This window comes from Neopsephotus bourkii, unplaced genomic scaffold (assembly GCF_033783945.1).
Source record: "Neopsephotus bourkii isolate Nb327-2 ecotype Australia unplaced genomic scaffold, CSIRO-AGI_Nbou_v1 NB_1542, whole genome shotgun sequence".
Classification (NCBI taxonomy): domain Eukaryota; kingdom Metazoa; phylum Chordata; class Aves; order Psittaciformes; family Psittacidae; genus Neopsephotus; species Neopsephotus bourkii.
This window is the reverse complement of record NW_026902018.1, coordinates 5449289-5467786: the sequence shown is the minus strand read 5'-3', so window position 1 is coordinate 5467786 and position 18498 is coordinate 5449289. Positions and strand designations below refer to the sequence as shown.

Here is an 18498-nt window from a genome sequence, read left to right as displayed (position 1 = left end):
ACCTGCGGCCAGGGCTTGGGGATGGGGCTCCGGGGGGAGCATCGGCTTCAACCTGACAGTGCCCATTCATGGATGCTCCCAGGCAGCTCCAGGCCTGCATGGTCCCGAGCACAGTGTTGTATTCACCATCCTGGTTTACTGCCCTGGCCGCGGAGCGCAGGGCTGGGATGGCAGCGGGCGGTGGAGCAGAAGGGAGCAGGCTTTGTCTCCCGCCCAGCGCAGGGGCGGTGCGCTGGGCTCCCAACGCCACCGGCGCAGCCCTTGCTCCTCACTGGTGCTGGGTAAAGCCGTTGCTGTGTGGCAAAGCCGTCCCTCGGTGCTGCGGGGCGGCCGTGCCATGCGGGGCCTGCTGCTCTGCGGGGGATGGCTGCTGGCCGCCGGCTGCCTGGTGGGGGCCAGCGGCAGCTGCCGGCACCGGTGCTGCCCGGGCAGGAACAACGCGTGCTGGGTGCCCGGTGCCCGCCGGGCTCACTGCTACTGCGACTCGTACTGCCAGAGGACGGGCGACTGCTGCCAGGACTACCACAGCGTGTGCCGCCGCGCCGGTGAGTGGTGGGAGGGGATGGCACCGATTGAACCCCGGGGCTGGGAATGCCAGCCTCGGCTGCTGCTTTTGGTGGCAGATTTTTGCTGTTAGCTGTTAACCCCGTACTTGGAGCATAACAGGATGTGTCTGAGGATCGCGGATGCCAGCTGGGCTGGATTTGGAGCAGTATCCCGATTTTCCGCTTTTTTCCACGCTGGATGAGTGGATGCTCCTAGTGTAATGAGAGCCTGCAGGGTTGGCCTCCGGTCGGCAGCTGATGGTAGTGCTCCTATTGCAAGCCTGAGTTGTCAGTGTGGGACCTGGGCAGGATGAGCCCGAGCATCACCCCTGCCACTATTGCGGGCAATGCCTTGCACCGGAACACGGGAATGGGGGCAATAAACAGGGAGTGTGGGCTTGGGGGTTGCGGAGCCAGCCCGCCCTGGGAACCCGAGCCCGGGGCAGCTCCCACAGCGGCCCCTGCACAATTGCAGCAGTCAGCCCTTCCTAATCTCCGGGGAGATTAGCGGGGTCCCAGCTCAGCGCGATGCAGAGCCGCAGCAGCAGCATGGGGATAACGGCTGCGGAAGCCCAGCACAATGCCACTGTGCTGGAGCCCGAGGACAGGGGCTGCCAGGGCCACGCCGGCCTTTGCCTTCCTCCCATCCTGCCTCTCCCCTGCTCTCCCTCCACCTTCCGTGCCACTGACGCCGTTTCCCTCCGTCCCCCTGCTCTCCGGCAGCTGTGGGCTGTGCGGTGGGGCCCTGGGGGCCGTGGAGCGGGTGCAGCTCCCCGTGCGGGATGGGCAGCAAGGCCCGCAGCCGCCAGGTCACCGTCCCGCCGCGGCACGGAGGGGAGCCCTGTCCTGACCTCAAGCAGCGCCGCGGCTGCCTGGGCGAGCACCCGACCTGCGGCACAGCCAAAGGTAACGCGGGTCCCGCCGGACGCCCGCCTGCCCCCTGCGCGGCTGTGCCCAGCGCTGCCGGCCCCGCTGCCTGTCCCGGGGCACCGTTAACCACCCGTGTGTGTGTCTGTGTGTGTCTGTGTGTCTGTGTGTGTCTGTGTGTGTGTCTGTGTGTGTCTGTGTCCCGGCTGCGCTTCTGCCAGAGGTGGCCAAGATATTACCCGATTCCTTCAGCCAGGACTTCAGGGATCCCTGGCGAAGAGCTGGGATGCTGCTGCTGGAGGAGCCGTCCCGGTAGGTGTGCGGCTGGGGTGTGCACACTGCCCTGCAGCCATGGCACCTTGTAACCCCCAGATCCAAGGGCTCTTTGCACACCGCCCCCAGCCATTACTCTCCTCTCCCACCCCAAACCGTGGCTCCTTTTCACCCTTTTCTTGACCCGTGGCCTGTTTGTACCCCACTAGAGCTAATACTTTTCTTTTCCACCACAGCCCCGTGGCCCCTTTGCACCACCCTACAAAATTAGGGCTGCTTTACACCCCCCTCTTAAAGCTATTACTCCTCCCAAAACCGTAATCCCTTTGTACTCCCCTAAACCTATTACTCCTTTGCCCCCCATAGCCCCTATTCCAACCCTATACAAAGCCATGGCTCCTTTGTACCCCCTCCAAGAGCTGTGTCCCCTTTGCACCCCTCAGGATCACTGCCCTTCCACCTCCCCCACCCTGAAACAACATCCCATTTGCACCCCCCTCTAAATCCATCATCCCTCTGCAAACTGCCCCAGAGCCATTAACCTCACCCCCAAACCCATGGCCATTCATACCTGCCCCATCCATCAAGAGAACACCACAACCTCTGCCCTACCATCCAACCACCATTCCCCCCCTCTTTCTCCTCCCCATTTCCCCCCTCCCCAGCTCTCCCCTCCCCAGCTACTGCGGCTATTTCCGCCTGACACAGGTAGGGCCCCTGTGCCGAGGGCAGGCCTGGAGCCGCCGGCTGCACCCGGACAAGCAAGTGTGTGTGGAGTGCCGGGGGGACACGTCCCAACACCGTCCCCACTGCACCGGGCACGGGCTGCAGGGAGCCAGGTAGGGGGGAAGCCCCTTTGGAGGTGCAGTGCACCCTTCAGGGCTCCTCCAAAGGGAGGAGCATCTCTCCGTGTCCCTAAGGCACCTTCCTTTTATATTCTTAAATATATAAAACTAATATTATAATATGCTACAACATGAGAAGTTAAATCAGTAATTTATAAAAATAAATAATATATGAATAGAATATTTCAGTTGGAAGGGGCCTACAATTATCACCTAGTCCAACTGCCAGTATGTGTTATATGTACACAGTATATAACTATAGATACCCAAGTGTTTATAGCACTCCCCAGCTCTTACCGTCTTTCCCTTCCAGGACTTTTTGGGTGGCTGCCTCTGTGGCAGGGTGTCAGGGCTCGTGGGTGCAGGAGGGGCTGCAGGAGGGTTGTGTCTGCTCCCCACCAGCTCTCATCTTTGTGTAGCACCCCCAGGTGAGCTGCGCTGCTCCACTGCTGCTTGCTGGGGAGGCAGGGAATGAAATGAAAAAGTGGTGTCTCTTGTAATGTCACCCTTCTGCAGGCTTGCTGCTTGCCCTTGGAGCTGACCCCCTGTGCTCTCCATGAAGTATTGTGTTGAAGAATGGGAAGAAACCCTGCTTATAAAGATTAAGGGAGTCGCTGAAGTGTGGTGACTAATGGTGGAAGGACATCACACTGGTGACACGGGAGGACGATGTGATGTCATGCTCAGCTGCGACATCATGCTGTGCAACGAGCTGCTGTTGGATGGAGATCACATCCTTCCTCTGTGTGTTTGGGCTGGCCCCACTGCAGGGAACTGCTGGGTGAGCCGGGAAGGGCGGCTCAGCTGCGTGCTGTGGTTTGCAGAGACAAATTAAACAGAGGTACCCGAAGTCTGCACGTGGGTGATGATGCTGGTGGTGTCCGGGTTCAGCTGGAGGGAGTGGGGCTGAGCTGTGAAGCTGGGCTGTGCTGGTGCCCTCCTCACCCTGCATGACATGACCCTGCTGGTGGGGTGCCCAGCCCAGCATTGGTACCCACAGCTGAGACATTGTGCTGGCAGCCTCACCCCTGCCTGCACCCACAAACCACCCCTGGGTGACTTCACCCCTGCCAGGCTGGGTGCCAGGGGGTCTGTGTACCTGGGGCTTGGGGTTTGAACCCCCCAGCTGTGGTTGGGAGCTGCTGCCTGTTTGCTGCCCCAGGATGCACCCAGCTCCTGCCGCCTCCCCCTCTCCCCCTGCCCCTCTGGAGCAAGGAAACCACAAGGCTTCAATGGGGATGATGCTCTTGGCCTCTTTATTTGGGATAAAAGCCCACGTTGACCATGAGCTAAACCACTGGTTAAAAAAACACGTGCTGGGAGTCGAGCAGCACAAGATGGGGCAAAGCTCCAGGGAGCATGTCCCCTCCTCCCAGCCAGACCTGAGGGCAGGAATGCCGCAAGCAAGAGCATAGGCACAGGCCAAGGCGACGCTGCACCGGTGTCCTTGGGGTGGAGAATTAGAAAACACTGGGACCAAAGTGAGTGTGTCCCGCACAGGGAGTGGGGTTCCCCTGAGTTACACCATCGAACCTGCGGTCCTGGCTGGTGGCCATAGACAGCATCCAGCAAACGGAGGGACGTGGCTGTGGGGCTCGGTGTGATGCTGCTCTGTGCCTGCAGCTGTCAGGCAGCCCCAGATGGTGGTCCCGGCTCCCCCAGCGCATTGTCCTGGCTGGGCACAGGGGCCAGCCCGTGCTGCACCAGCAGCCCCTGCACCAGCTCCAGCTCCTGCTCCAGCTCCTGGGTGCCACAGCCCAGCCCTGGCACGGTGGCAGCATCTTCCCCCAGTACCTGCAGCGCCTGTGCCACCAGCCGGGCCCTCACCAGCAGCACGGCCACAGCTGTGTGCAGCTTGGCACAGCCCAGAGCCTTCATCCCACAGCAGACAGCGGCTTCTGCGGAGAGAGCAGGCAAAGGAGCCATGAGCATGGCAGAGCTGGCCTGGGGACAAGGACACCAGCTTGCCTGCCCCAAGGCTGCAGGCTGTGCCGTACCTTGGCCCCAGTGCTGCTTGCAGTACTGCAGGTCGTGCAGGACACCAGGGCCTGTGGCTGTCAACCAGTGCAGGGCCGAGGCACGGAGTGCAGTGCTGGTGGATGCCTTCTCCAGGAGCTGCAGCAGGATGGGGAGCAGCTGCCGTGCCAGGACAGCTGGCTCCGCAAAAACATTGGGTTCATCCTCTTTGTACAGGCTGATGGCTCTAGGGGAGAAAGATGAGGTACAAGTGAAGCCAAAGGCCAGCCCCATGGTACCCTGTGCTCCCCAGTACCTACCCACAGGTCCGGCAACTCACTTGTTGGCCTCCAGCTCCTTCACGATGCCCCTGAGATCTAGGACAGGGAGGTGCTGCAGCAGCATGTCAAAGGTTTCAGGCTGCTCCCCAAACTCTGCCAGGAGGAGCTGCAGGAGGCCCTGCAGCCCCATGTTGTCCTGAACAAAGATGCAGCTGTCGTGGAGCAGCTCCCCAGCGTCCTGCTGCAGGAGGCTGGCGAAACCCGCAGCATCATGCCGGACCTCCCGCTCCTCATCTTGCAGAAGGTGAATGCCCACATTTATCAGCCTGGGGAGAGGGAAGGGAAGAAGGTCACTGCACTCCTCAGAGCATCCCCAGCCTGGAGGGGAGGGAAGGATGAGACCCCCTAGGGGAATGCTTCCCTGAGAGGCTTTTCTCCCGGGTTGTGAAAGGCAGAGTCACCACCCAAGCACTGGCAGCTAGGGAGGGCAGGGACCGCAACAGGGACTGTGGGACCCAGCAGTGTGATTTGCTGCACAGAAGGGACTGGTTGCTTCTATGAAAATGCCACCCACAAATGTTTTGTAGGCTTGGGCGCTGCTGATTTTTGAATGAGTGGGGTTTTCTTTACATCCCTTGAGCTTTTTGTAGGGGCATCTTTCACAGCCAGCTAACCCACAGCACCCTGGGGCTGGGGCTGCAAGAGCAGTGCTGCTGGGAATGCATTGCCCCCATGGGCAATGGGGATGTATGCAGCCAGGGGATGCGCTCCGTGACCTACCGCAGAGCCACGGGGACAAGCACAGGAGAGGCAGCACGCAGGGACCGCCGCACCACGGCAGCACCCGCGGTCTGCAGGGAGCGCGCAGCCGCCAGCCGCAGCTCCTCGCACGCAGCGGAGCGGCCGCACTCCTCCAGCGCCGTGCACCAGCGCTGCACCAGCGCGCCGTCCTCGTCCCCAAACCTGCCAGGGAAGCACAGGGAACGCAGAACACCTTGAGTCCATCCAGCTACCGCCTGCCCTGAGATCGCAGGGCCCACATGCAAAGATGGGATTGGTAAATCACAGAATCAACTTGTTCGGGAAAAGACCTTTAAGTTCACCAAGTCCAACCTTTACCCCAGGACTGCCAAGACCACCACTAAACCCTGTCACTAAGGGCCTCATGTACGTGTTGTTTGAGCACTTGCAGGGATGGTGATTTCACCATTGCCCCGGGCAGCCTGTTCCAACACCTGACCACCCTCTCAGTGAAGAGTTTGTTCCTAATATCCAACCTAAACCTCCCCTGGTGCAGCTTGAGGCCATTACCTCTTATCCTATCATTTGTTACCTGGGGGAAGAGACCGACCCCACCTCACAACAACCTCCTTTTAGGTAGATGAGAAGTCACAGCTCTGTTTCCAGCAAGGACTAAGAAGTCTCCTGGAAGAGTCAGGCTGAACCCTTGGCTGCAGCAGGGACCTACCGGTGGGTGAGCAGCAGGCTGGCAGCACACAGCGCCTGGAAGAGGAGGTCGGGGCCAGGACACTCAGCTTCCACCATGTGCAGCAGCATCTCCAGGCATGCTGCCGAGGAGCCCTGGAGCTTATGGGAAGCTTCCTGGGACCACGAGGAGGGGTCTCTGTAAAGATGCAGCAAAGCCTCAAGGTACAATCTCAGGAACTCTCTGTCCCTTCTCTCTTGCAGCACCGACCGCAAGCTCTCCTAGTTGACAATGGGAAAGAAGATACATGGTTAGTGGCCCTGGCACCACACGGTGGCAACCTCAGCACAACCAGGCAAGTGCCTGCACTCTCAGCCCAGGGAGCACTGTGCTTCTCGCAGAGCACCCAGGGTCCCATCTGCGCAGTGCATCAGGAACCTTCTGCTTTACTTAGTGACTTTTGAGCCTTGCCATACCAGCAATGTTAGCCTGAGAGCCTTCTCCAGCTCCTCACACGTTCCTTCCTTCCTGGAGATCACCCAGCTCAGGATGGCAAGCTGGACATCAGGATCTGACTGCTGGACAAGTGAGCAGACAGCACCAATCCTCTTGCCATCCGCCAGCCGCGCTGCCTCACTGCACATGAAACGGGCCATCGTTTGGTGGAGTACGGGAAGGCCCACCTGGAAGCAAACCAAGATCCCCCTTCCAGCGCTCAGCCTCAAGTGATGGGACCCATGTCCCACCCCAGGCTCACTGCCAGGAAGGCCATGGCCATGCTTGTCCTGGCAGGCAGTGATACCTGCAGCTCGACACATCCCGGCTTGCCTCCTGGCGAGAGGCTGCCCAGCTCGGTGCTGATGGCATCATGGATGCTCTGGGCCAAGCCAGGGCTGAAGGATGTGGGCAGGAGGGTGAGGACCCGGAGGAAGGCATCGCGGATGAGTGGGCAGTGCTGGGCAGGGGTGAGCAGCCAAACCCGTGCCTCCAGCTGCAGAGCCACAGGGTGCAGCGCCTCGGCCGACAGCCTGCGGGGAGACACGCTGCTCACCATGCTGCTCACCGCTGCTCAACACTGCTCAGCACAGGGCACTGTGGCCAAAAGCTGTGTCTTGGTGCAGAGTGACAGGGGCAGGGGCATGGCACAGGAACACTCACCCATCGCTGCCCGCAGTGGGCGCCAGCAGCGCCTGCATCTGCAGCAGGCGCCCATGGACAGCATTGTGCGAGCGGACCTGCCTGGGGGCTGTGGGGAGCTGCTGGGCCAGCTGCAGGAGGAACCCAGGGCGCCGGGGCAGGGGAATGACGGGCACCAGTGCCTTGGCAGCCATCGCTCGCACAGCATAGATGGGGCTCCCTGCCAGCCCCAGCAGCGGCTCCAAGAAGCGATCAGAGGGGCTGTAAAGCAAAAAGGACACTGCACAGCGATGCTCTGGCTGGAGCAAAACCCCCACAAGACCAGAGCCATCCCCAGCACCACAAGACCACCTCCCATCACAGGAGCCCTTGGCTGGGGCACAGCATCCCCACTGCCCCTTACCTGCCAGGGCCATCAGCACCAGGCTGCAGCTGGGCCAGGAAGGTGAGGACCGCATGGAGTGCAGGGCGCAGGCAGGGCCCTGCTGGCATGGGCCCTTCGGCTGCCTCCAGCTCTCCCAGCAGCACAGCCCCCAGCTGCGGGTGCTGCCCTAGGAATGCCTGCAGGCTCAGCCCCTCCATTGGGCAGCTCTCCCCGCGGCTCCGCTGCTGCCCCAGCAGCCGGGACGTGAGGGCGCCTGCGTGGAGCATAAATCAGCATCAGGTCCCATCCATTCCCTGCCCCATGCTCCCCACTTTGCCCAGCTAGGCTCGGAACCCCACGAGATCTCTCCCCTCGGTACTCACTGAAGAGCTGGATGGCCGCGTTCCTCATGGCCCAGCACGGCGAGCCCAGGCCCCGCAGTGACAGGGCCACCATTGGTGTGGTGTGCCACAGCAGCGCGCTGCCCAGCCCTGTGCCATGGACCAGCGTCTGCAGCACGTGGAGGGCACACACCTGGGGAGAGCGTGAGGGGCTCAGCAGCACTGCACGGGGAGAGGGCTTGTGCTTCCATGCAAAGGGAAGGTCGGGGAAGAGAGGGTGGGACCAAGGGGCCATCAGCTCTTGGGCTGCTGTGGTCTCTGCGCTAGTGCAGTCTCATAGACTCACAGGATGGTTTGGGTTGGAAGGCACCTTAAAGCTCATCCAGTTCCAACCCCCTGCCATGGGTAGGGATAACTTCCACTAGAGCAGGTTGCTCCAAGCCCCGTCCAACCTGGCCTTGAGCACTGCCAGGGATGGGGTGGCTGGGGTACTCATCACGACCTCCTTTACAGGGCCTGGCACAGGTCACCCTGTCCTCAAACAGGCTCCAGCAGCCAGGAGGTCAGTGCCCACCGCTCTCACCTGCGGGAGGTCGAGGGTCTGGTCCCAGTCCTGCGGCAGGGCTGTGCTGGCCAAGGCCAGCAGTGTCTGGACACAGTGGGTCAGCAGCGGCCGTGCCTGCGCCGGGGGCTCCCCACTGACGATGCAGAGGAAGAGCACAGGGAAGCCAGCGGCACGGCGTGTGATCGAGCTGCTCCTGGGTCCGCTCAGTGCTTCTAAGCCCTGAGGAATAAAACCCATGGGAAATACGGCTGGAAACCTGCTGGCCAGAGCCTGCAGCTGCCCTGCAGGGGAGGGCATGGGCTGCACCAACCCTGTACTGCAGGCAGTGTGCAGTCCTCAGGGCACAGGGGGATATGGGGCAGAATGAGCACGGTACCTGCTCCAGCATGGTCTGCGGGATGGCCTGTAGCTCCCCAGCTGGGTGCTTCAGCAGAGCGGCACAGAATTTGATGAAGCCAGTGCTGCAGCCCTCCACTGCTCCCTAGGGCAGAGCAGTGTCAGGCCCCCCACAGTCCCCAGAAACCTCTTTGCGAAGGGGAAGAAGCAAGCAGGAAGACATGACGGTGCGGGGACATGATGGGATTTGACACTGGGAAGCCAGGTGGCGCTTCCAGCTATGCCCCACGTCCTGCCCCAGAGCAGACCCTCCCTGCACCCCAGTGAGAAGCCCCAGCTATTGGGCCGGGGCCGGACACGCTCTTACCCAGTGCCGGCACCGCAGCAGGATTTCCCGGAACACCCTTGCGGCCATGTGCAGGGTGGGCAGTGGCAGCAGGGCCCCGGATCCAGCCGGCAGCCCCGGAGCCAGCAGCAGCTCGGCCAGGCCCCCCAGGAGCAGCCCTATCTCCTGGAAGAAGCAGAAGGTCACCAGGACTGGCAGCAGGGCTGCCCCATCCCTGCCCTGCCCACCACTGCTGCCTCGGGGAAGCACAGCAGGTGCTGCCATCACTCCCAGCATGGGTGCTCTCGGTTGCCGGTGCCACCAACATGGCCATGAACAGGCACGTGAGCATGGCAGCGTCCCAGCCAGCTGCAAGGTGTGAGTAGCAGAGATGGCCTTTTTCCAGGCATCTGCTGAGGCTGTGGAGGAGATGCTGTGATGGGTGGCTGTCAGAAGGGGGCTGTGATGGGTGGCTGTCAGAAGGGGGCTGTGATGGGTGGCTGCAGGGCTGCAAGCTGGGAAGTCTGGCTCTGCCACAGCTGGGGCCTGTCAGTGCCTGGGAACCAGCTGGGTTTGTAAGGGCAGGCAGGGAGGTGGCTGCTTTCATCCTCCCTGGCAGGGGGTGAGGATGGGTCTGGCAGCTCCAAGGTAAGGGCAGGGTGGGTGAATGCCCCAAGGGGAGCTGAAGAACCAGCTGGTGGGGTGGGCTGGGTGGTGGGTGCTGTGCCGGGCTGCTCCTCTTTCCAGTGCTATGGGGAGGGGTGCTTACCTTCACTGATACCCAGCAGCAGGTCAGGATCAGGCTGTGCTCCTCTGACAGCAAGACCGAGTCCTCCTCTTCCTCCTGTACTCTGCCTTTGCCCAGCATGATGAGGGAGCCGATGGCATTCCCCATGTCTGCAAACGATGGGGCAGCAGCTGTGAAAGGGAGAAGCCTGGTATGAATGGGGCAGAGCCTGTAGGGCATGTGGGGTAGAGGGAGAGGGATGCTGCTGGGAGTTGGGGACCCACTGTCCCATTTGGAGTGCACACAAATGGCAGTGGCCCCTGTGTTGCAGTGTGCAGGTGTGCTTTGCCCTGCTGCTCTTTCTGAGCCATTGCTGTGAGTGCTCCATCAGCCCCTGCCTTCCCAGCTACTTCAACCTGGCAAGTTCCTTGATGCTTCTAGGATGCTGTAGCCTCTACTGCTGCTGCTATTCTCACATGCAGTTGAGAAAGGGACCCAGACCCAGGCACCAGTCACTCTGCTCCTGCGATTTCCAGAGCATCCTGCAGCACCCTTGCCCCAGGTGTCCTGCTTTGGACCTCACTCCTGGGCCAACCTTCCCTGCCTGGCCCCACTGCTGTCCCTGCTAGAGGCAGTGAGCCCAAAGTGCATTCCCCGAGCCTGGAAGGCTGCTGGGTCACGGATGGCTGTGTCACTGGCTCCCGGGGCTGGTTCCTGCTGGGGACACGCTCACCTTGCTCATCAGCGCCGGGGCCTTGCTGGCTCTGCAGAGCTCCCAGGAGGAAGGAGGTGATGTCCCTGGCCGTGGTCACGAGGCGGGTGAGCAGCTCCTGCCAGCTCTGCGCCAGCTCCGCTGCCCGCATGGAGGCAGCCACCTCTGGCACCTGGAGCAGGCACCTCCGCAGGGCTGCGATGACTCCTGCACAAACACGGGCTCTGGTCACAGCTCCCCTGCCCCAGCCTGAGGCCTCAATGGCTCCTGGGCAGGGAGCGAGCAGGGCCCCCGGGGAAGGGGCACACTGGGCAGGCGGTGCAGCGATGCAGGGAAACTGAGGCGAGGACAAGGCACCAGCACTGAGTCCTGCCTGCTCCGGGGGAGAGCTGCTGCAGGAACCACTGGGGCCGTACCGTGCATCGGGGTGGTGGCTGCTGCCTGCAGCAGGTCCTGGCGCGCCGCAGCGTACTGCGCTTGCAGCATGTGCAGAAGGTGCTGAGCAAAGCACAGGCCTCGGTTGGGCAGAGTCAGGGGTGCTTCGGCCTCCAGGGCCAGGCTCTTCATGATGCCGCTGTCTGACCTGGGGGAAGAGGCAGATGCTGCTGTGAGGACAAGGGAGTTTTCTGTCAGTCTTGTGCTGTGCGGCTCCTGCACCCTGGTCCCGCTCCCCAGTGCAAGGCTATTTCAGACCCAAGCCATTGCTGCCCTGAGCTATAAACGCAGACCTTGGTGAGACACCAGTGCTGCGGACACGCTCTCAGGGGCTGCAGTGCTGCTGTGGGGAGGGGAAGGCTGTGAGCTCTTACTTCTGCAGGATGGTCTTCATCAGCACAGCTCCGGCTTCAGCCTCCTGCACTCTGGGGCTGCCCAGGCTGTCCTGAGCCAGCTGGAAGAGAGCCAGGGCGACGGGCTCGGGGAACACAGGGGGGAAGTAGCGCACGAGCAGCTCCGAGGCCAAGTCTCTGATCTGCTGAGATAGGAGAGGTGAGGGGGATTGGGAAGAAGGAAAGAGGCCAGAATGGGGCAGGAGGGAAGCATGGTGGCCTTCCCCTCCAAGGCAGCTCGGGGCCAAGGCATCTTTATGACCTCACCTCGTCTTTCCAGGCTCACCTCGTTAGTGCTGTCCTGCAAGCAGCTCAGCAGTGCCAACAAATTGGGCTGGGAGAAGAAGTCCCAGCAGCCGCTCTGCCTGGCGTAGCTCAGCAGCGTGGCCATGGTCCCTGCGGTGGGGACAAGGGGTGGTGGGAGGGGGTTGGTGGGGAGCACCCCACAGCTGAGGGGTGATGCTCATACTCACGTGGGGGCTGCCCTTTCCTCTTGTCGGGGCTCCAGGTGTCAGTGCAGGTCTCCAACACGGCGGACAGGAGCAGCAGACCTGTCTTCTTCCTCTGGAAGTTGGAGCCTGGGCTGAGCGAGGCGATGCTGAGCTGCAGCAGCCACTCCACAAAGCCTGCGGGCAGAGAGCACGGCAGCGAGTGATGTGCATCCCCCAGGGCTGTGATGGAGGCTGCGGGGTGGCCGCCTCACCTACTGCCTGTGCAAGCTGCCCCTCTCCCTCGCTGGGGTCGGTGCCCAGGGGCTCCTTCCCCCGCAGCTGGGCCAGGGAGCTGTCCCGCAGCCGCACCAGCGCCTTCCTCACTGCCGCCTGCAGCAGCTGCCGGAACGAGGAGGAGTCGCAGTTGAGGTTGAGGGGCAGGAACTGCCGCAGCAGCCGCACCTCGGTGCCCGAGAGGGGCTGGTTGGTGCTGGGGCTGCAGCAGAGCAGCCCCATTGCCGCCAGCCGCACGCCCTCCTCGCGGGCCCCCAGGCAGCAGCAGAGCCGCTCCAGCGCCTCGCCATGCAGCGGCAGAGCCCCCGCCACGCTCTTCTGTGCCTTCAGCAGCGAGACCCAAGCCCGGAGCGACGCCGTGTCCTGGCCACTGAACCGGGCGGCCAGAGGTGCCTGGGCGGCCGGGAGCTGCCGCAGGGTCCAGGCCAGCAGGTAGTTGGCAGCGTTGCTCTGCAGGATGGGCAGGGGGGAGCAGAGCGCCTGGGAGAGCAGGGGCAGCCAGCACAGCGCCCACCGCTCCGCCACCGCCTCCGCCGAGCCCCGCCGCTCCGCGCACTGCTGCCGCACCAGCGCCCTGTAGACCTCGGCGGCTGCAGGACACAGGTGGTTGGTGGAGAGGCAGCTGAGGAGGTGCTGCGGCAGGTCACGGTAGGTGTCCAGCACCTGCGAGAAAGGCAGACAGCCCTCAGCATCCTGTCAGAGTGAAGGCTGCGTGTGGGGGGGGACAGATCTGGGTACAGAGCACACTGTGGTCGCCCGTGGCACTGAGCATCCCTGCTATCCCAAGTCACTTCTGGCCAGTTTTTGGTGGGCATCAACAGGCAAAGCTTCCCTCCCTGCTGGTGGTCCCCAGGGATGCATCGCTGTTGCTGCAGCTCACTACCCCACCAAGGATGCTGTCCCTTGGGAGATGTTATAAGGCCCTCTCTGGCTCGGAAGGCTGTCTGACAGCATGGCTGAGTTGGGCAGGAGGTGACAGGCAGCAGGCAGCGGCTGTGCCACCCCAGCTGCAGCAGTAGCTGGGACAGAACCTCCCCGTCCCCCCACCTTTCCTACCTGCTGGCTGCCCACATAGGGGACGATGGCACAGAGGGGCACATATCTTGCTTTGATTTGCCACGGCATCGAGACCACCCTCTGCAGCATCTGTTGGTAGAGGGGTCTCTCCTGGTCCTGGAAGTGCTGGCACTCAAGGTGGTAGATCTCCAGGAGCAGTCGGAAGGAGCTGTGGATGAACTCAGACACCCCTTCCACCTGTGGGCAGGACAGTGGCAGGAGTGGTTAGGGTGGGCCCCCTCTCCTGTCTTGCTGTGTTAGGAAAGACCCTTTGCTTTCCTGTGTCTGTGGACTTTCAGTACTGGCTGGTAACCATAAGGTTAGGAGCTGGGATGCGGGGATGCCAGACAGTGAGCCTGCAGATGTGGACAGACAGGGACTGCACCCATGGGTGGGTGAAGCACTGAGACAGAGCCCTGCAGAGGTCATGTGTGACATGTCCCAGCCTCAGCACCACGGGTGCCTCTGCTCTGGCAGAGGGCAGGCACAGGCAAGGGGGTTGAGATAGGCTTTATGGAGCTGAAACAGGCAGGGGTGTGTTATGGGCCAGGGAACAGGAGCTGAGCTGGGTCAAGGAAGGGCTGTGTCTGGCTGCTGCAGCACCCTGGTCTTACCGGGGTCTCAGCATTGTCCCACACCAGCTGGAGGAGCTGCTGGAGGAGCTCGGTGTCCTGGGCCAAGATGCGGGTCCCCTTCAGGGACCAGAGAGCAGGCAGAGTATCCCGCAGGCGCTGCAGCCACAGGGCACAGGCTGCAAAAGAACAGAGCTCTGCTGCAACCCTCACCCTGAGACCGCTCTGCAGCACAGCTTAAGGACCACGTGTGCAAAGGGAAAGGTTTCCCTGTGAGGTACACAAGAGCTCAAGAGCGTCCATGGTGCTGGAGCAGAAATTAATATCAGTGTCCAAAACAGCTGCCAGGATCCATAAAGCCTCTTCCCTGGGAGCAGATGAAGTGCCATGGGGGTTCCCTACAGCATTAGCACAGGCAACCTCTCGAACCTCCCCACCATGGTGAGGTCATCGCCTCCTACCTTGGAAGCAGTAGTAGTGGCAGTCCTTCTGCTCCTTGGTCAGGGCACACATAGTGGGGAAGATCACATCCAGCAGCAGACAGGCCTGTGGGAGCACAGAGACTCAGGGAGCAGGGAGGCGCGGGCTTTCCAGGGTTAGAAAACCCCACCAGTGGCTGCAGCCCTCTCCGAGGGCTCTCTCAAGCCTTGGCCGTTGGGTTGGAGCTCTCCTACCTTGTGTGTGAAGCTCTCCAGCTGGCAGCTGAGGATGTCCACCTTGCAGCACGTCAGCAAACCCCTGGTGAGCACCAGCTTCTCCAGCCCGTCTGGCTCCAGGACCGTGGGGGTCTGCACTGACAGCTCCCCGAACTTCAGCTCCCCCGCGCCTGGTGGGAAGGAGCTGCATTGGATGGCAGAAAGATGGCAAACCCGAACGCTGCTCTGAGTGCAGACTGCCCCAGCTCATCCCAGAGTGACCCCGAGAGCCAGACACAGCAGCAGAGTCCAGCCTGGGCTGCTGGTGAGTGGCACTGGTCTCTGTCCCCTCACACCCTGTCCATGACATCCCCATCCCAAGAGGCCATCCCTGGCTCGGGATGGAGCACGCACCTTGCTTGGGGAGCTGGAAGAGGCCCAGCATGGCATTGGCCCCACACTCAGGCTGGGGAGCCATGTTCACCAGCATGCTCAGGGCTGTGCCCACCAGCAGCCTCGTGTCCTTGTTCAGGGCCTGGACTTGCAAGGGAGGCAAAGGCACAGCTCAAAACACCATTTAACCACCCCCTCCATGCCCATACGGGCAATTACACAGGGTCCCTTGGACACCCCAGACACCGGGGCTGTCCCTGCAGCTTCCCTCGGGGAGGGAAACGGGGAAAGCATCCCAGAAGTATGGCATTGCTCTGCTCCTCGGGCCAGGCAGCATCATCCCTCCCTGGGGCCATACGCACCTTCCCCCACACCACCTCCAGCAGCAGCCCCAAGAGGCTCTGCAGGGTCTCGCTCTTCCCCTCTGCGCTCCACACCAGGGGGGCCACGTCCTTCGGCAGCGCCTGGAAGAGCTGGAGGCAGGCCTGGAGGAGCAGGAGGGCCGGGGCCCGCGGGATGGCTGTCAGTACCCCTCACCTCTGGAAGAGCTGTGATTCCCCAGGGATGGCCATTCGAAGAGGCTCTGTGCGTTACATCCCTCCCGCGCATCGCTGCCGGCACCCGGCCGGTCCTTGCGGGGACTGACCCTTCCCCTGCTGCCGGAGCCGGCTCTCACCTTGATGACCAGGTAGCCCCAGGTGGTGCTGGGCGCAGGCTGGCTCCGCAGCACCCAGCGCAGGGTGGTGGCCAGGCGCTGCAGCAGCGGGGCCAGGTTCTGCCGCCAGTGCTGCCGGCCCAGGCTGCTCTCCTCCATGAACAGGCACACTGCAAGCGAGGGGACAGCATCAGCCCCTGCTGCTGCCCACAGCCAGCCCTGCTTCCAGTTAAGCCAAGGACTGTGCTGCCCGTAAGCAGGGTGAGAATGGGGCTGGGATGCAGGGGATGCTCTGGCTTTGTCCGGTTTCCAGTTGTCCCAGGGCGGGTGAGCAGAGCCATTGGGTGCTACTGGGGTCTCTGCAGGGATCCCACAGATCCGGCTGATCCCTGTCCCCTCTCCCATGAGAACAGAGGACCCAGTCTGGGTGGCCAGGGATGTGCTGTGCATTGGTGGTGTGGGCTGGGAGAAACCTCTGAAGGGGAAGGAGCAGAGACTGACCTGACTGAAGGTCCCCAGGAGACAGCACCTGTGGGGGCAGAAGGACAGTTTGTCCCACATGAGAACACGCTGGGGCTCAGTGCCTTGGGCAGGAGGGTCCTGCCTGCACATGAAGCTGTCCCAGGGGTGACCAGAGGGCTGGTGTGAGGAGCAGCCACGTGTCACCAGCTGCAAGCAAAGTCAAACCCTTGGACTGGTGGGAAGAGAAGCAAAGGACCCCGGGCAGCCCAAACCAGGAGGTCCCTGTCACACACAGGTTCCAGGCAAGCCCCGGCAAAGCCAGTGCCACCACAGAACTGGGGTTCTCTCACCTCTCCCTGCGGCGCCAGGCCAGACAGCAGCGTGCCCACCTCCTGGGCCAGCACGGCTTCCTTCCCCACCGCCAGCTGGGTCACGATCTGCCAAGAGACAGCCTGAGTCAGCGGGTCTGCCCAGACCCCATTAGGCACCCACTGCAGAGTGCAGGTCTTAGGGGAGCAGGGTGGTGGCACCGAGGTCCCTTTGCTGGTGAGGATGCACTGCCCGAGAGCTGTGCCACTGCAAGCACAGCTGGGCGAGACCACCACTTGCACTTATGGCTAACAACTGCTCTGAAGCTGCAGCCCTGCTGGTTGCATTATGGACCTGTTCCAGTTTCTGGAAGGAGCTGGAGTTGCCGGTTGCCTCCATCTGGAAAGCCAGGACACAGCGGAGCAGGGGCCTTGCCTCTGCCTCACCCAACGCCTGCAGACCCTCGCTCAGTGCCCGTGACAGCAGCAGAGCCTCCTCCAGGTGCTTGTCTCGGCATCTCTTGGCAGTACTCCTGAAACAGGATGGGGACGGGGTAAGGATACTTTGGGCTCAGTGGGGATTAGGGTGGTCATGCCCCATCTTAATGTGGATTGGGGTAGGGGTGCCCCAGCTCAACATGGATTGGGGTGGAGCTGCCATGGCCTGGTGGAGATTTGGGGGGGGGGGGGGGGAAAGGGGGGCCCCAGCATGATTTGGAGTGGGGGTGCCCCACCTTGATAGGGATTAGGGCTGGGGTGCCCCTGCTTGCAATCATCCTCTCTCCCAGTTGCACTCAGCATTGCATTGGGTCTGTTCTGGTGAATACAAGCCCTTGGTGGGGCGGGGGGCGGGGGGTGTGCGATGGCAGAAAGACCCAAAACATCCTACGAACGGGTGCCCTGCTGCTGCAGAGCAGGCTGGGAAGGAATGGGGGCTCTGGCTGGGTACGGAGCCGAGCTTCCCTCCCTCCGTCCCAACCCGTGCCCAGGGGGATGCTCGGGGTACCCATGCCCGGGAGATGCCGGTATTCGCGCCGGGGGGGGATGCTCGGGGTACCCGCGCTGGGGATACGCGTGCCCGGGGGGATGCTCGGGGGCTCCACGCCGCGGGACTCCCGATGGACCCGCACCCTTGGGGGGATACCGGGGGTTCCTCGCCCGAGGCCCGTCCTCTTACCCGGCGAACTGCCGCAGGCACTGCAGGCAGGAGAGCACCGGCTGGGCGATACCCAGCGCCCCGTAGAATTCAGCGCAGGCCTGCGCCTCCCGCTCGGCTCCCATGGCCGGGGACGGCACCATAGAGCTCGGCCGCGCTCCTGCCTGCTCAGCGGCCCCCCCTACCGCTGTCCCCCGGGCACGCGAGCGGGCTCCGGGGCTGCGGGAAGCTCCGGGTACCGCTGGGTGTCCTGGATGAAGGCTGAGGATGCCGGCGAGCCGCCCTGCCCGGCGGTTGCCTTCGTCAGGATGCTGGATCCACACTAAGAGCCAGTGAGGGGCCTCCTTCCTGCGGGATGGAATGGTCTTGGATTCATTAGAATGATCATCAAATCCAAATGGTTTTATTTGGGTTCTTTTGGCCAGTTGGCACAGGGTTGAGCTATTTTAACAGGCGCGATTTTGAGGTTCCCAAACTGTTCCATGATTCTATAATTTCTGTGTCTTTCTTAAACCCCTGACTAACACATCCCACTAAGCGTCACCCAGCAGCTACCACAAAAGTGCTTCTTGCTGGTTTTGCCCTTGACAGATGTTTTTTTCCTCTATTATTTCTTACAGTGGCGCTGGGCAAGTGACGGTCATGGGCAGTTTGCATGAGGTGGCATCACAGGACAGCAAAGCTGGCACAAACCAGCATCTGAACTGTGTGACCAAGAGGACACTGAGATGGGGCTCCCTTGGGTGAGCGCTGTGCCTGGGGACAGAGAGGCCCCTGCCTGTATTTTCTGGCATCATTTGCCAGCATCATCCATCCCTGCTCTGCTTTAGAAATCAGCCTGGAAGCCCAAATCCAGCCAGGGGTCCAGATTTGTCCTGGCTGCTGCCAAAATCACCAGTGAAGCAGCACAGGGTTTACCCCAGCCAAGGCAGAGCAACACAGGAGGATGGTCACGTCCCTCAGACCCGCTCCTCCATTCCCTGAGCACCACGGCCACCCCACATGGGGG

The 18498-nt window shown here is 62.1% G+C and overlaps 3 protein-coding genes across 6 annotated transcripts in view; 1 reads left to right on the top strand and 2 right to left on the bottom strand.

The window, feature by feature from the left end:
- The window catches only part of LOC133221697 (pre-B lymphocyte protein 3-like), a 157787-nt gene that overhangs the window by 26278 nt on the left and 113011 nt on the right, over nt 1–18498 (bottom strand). The gene's annotated exons all lie outside the window — the stretch shown is intronic.
- Nucleotides 29–3385, top strand: LOC133221682 (somatomedin-B and thrombospondin type-1 domain-containing protein-like). Of its 2 annotated transcripts, XM_061370787.1 has the most exons (6): nt 29–545; nt 1269–1451; nt 1634–1724; nt 2366–2524; nt 2844–2958; nt 3047–3385. In XM_061370787.1, exons 1-5 carry the CDS (start codon nt 338–340, stop codon nt 2947–2949), a joined length of 747 nt encoding a protein of 248 aa, XP_061226771.1. In that variant the 5' UTR covers nt 29–337; the 3' UTR covers nt 2950–2958; nt 3047–3385. The 2 variants fall into 2 exon arrangements, with proteins under 2 accessions (XP_061226771.1, XP_061226772.1); XM_061370788.1 differs by having other exon boundaries at nt 1665–1728; nt 2398–2524; nt 2844–3385.
- Nucleotides 3770–18087, bottom strand: LOC133221680 (tRNA (32-2'-O)-methyltransferase regulator THADA-like). Of its 3 annotated transcripts, none has more exons than XM_061370783.1 (31): nt 17511–18063; nt 16689–16866; nt 16376–16462; nt 16065–16092; nt 15585–15733; nt 15271–15393; nt 14930–15050; nt 14555–14706; nt 14342–14426; nt 13923–14059; nt 13309–13506; nt 12231–12915; nt 12001–12153; nt 11814–11923; nt 11510–11670; nt 11117–11283; nt 10722–10907; nt 10031–10158; nt 9304–9447; nt 8977–9081; nt 8619–8819; nt 8078–8228; nt 7734–7968; nt 7352–7591; nt 6996–7221; nt 6670–6876; nt 6236–6474; nt 5548–5730; nt 4827–5093; nt 4528–4733; nt 3770–4428 (listed from the first exon to the last, which is right to left on the bottom strand). In XM_061370783.1, exons 1-31 carry the CDS (start codon nt 17630–17632, stop codon nt 4157–4159), a joined length of 5646 nt encoding a protein of 1881 aa, XP_061226767.1. In that variant the 5' UTR covers nt 17633–18063; the 3' UTR covers nt 3770–4156. The 3 variants fall into 3 exon arrangements, with proteins under 3 accessions (XP_061226767.1, XP_061226766.1, XP_061226768.1); XM_061370782.1 differs by having other exon boundaries at nt 10031–10179; nt 17511–18061; XM_061370784.1 differs by lacking the exons at nt 3770–4428; nt 4528–4733; nt 4827–5093; nt 5548–5730 and having other exon boundaries at nt 6236–6391; nt 10031–10179; nt 17511–18087.

Excerpts from the sequence above, each read along its gene's own strand:
- LOC133221682 (XM_061370787.1), top strand. The coding sequence starts at position 338 with ATGCGGGGCCTGCTGCTCTGCGGGGGATGGCTGCTGGCCGCCGGCTGC. Across the intron at positions 1,452-1,633 it reads GACCTGCGGCACAGCCAAAG|AGGTGGCCAAGATATTACCC; the intron begins GTAACGCGGGTC and ends CGCTTCTGCCAG. Across the intron at positions 1,725-2,365 it reads CTGCTGGAGGAGCCGTCCCG|CTACTGCGGCTATTTCCGCC; the intron begins GTAGGTGTGCGG and ends TCCCCTCCCCAG.
- LOC133221680 (XM_061370782.1), bottom strand. The coding sequence starts at position 17,632 with ATGGTGCCGTCCCCGGCCATGGGAGCCGAGCGGGAGGCGCAGGCCTGC. Across the intron at positions 7,969-8,077 it reads CGCGGCCATCCAGCTCTTCA|GCGCCCTCACGTCCCGGCTG; the intron begins GTGAGTACCGAG and ends TGCTCCACGCAG. Across the intron at positions 4,429-4,527 it reads CAAGCAGCACTGGGGCCAAG|AAGCCGCTGTCTGCTGTGGG; the intron begins GTACGGCACAGC and ends CTCTCTCCGCAG.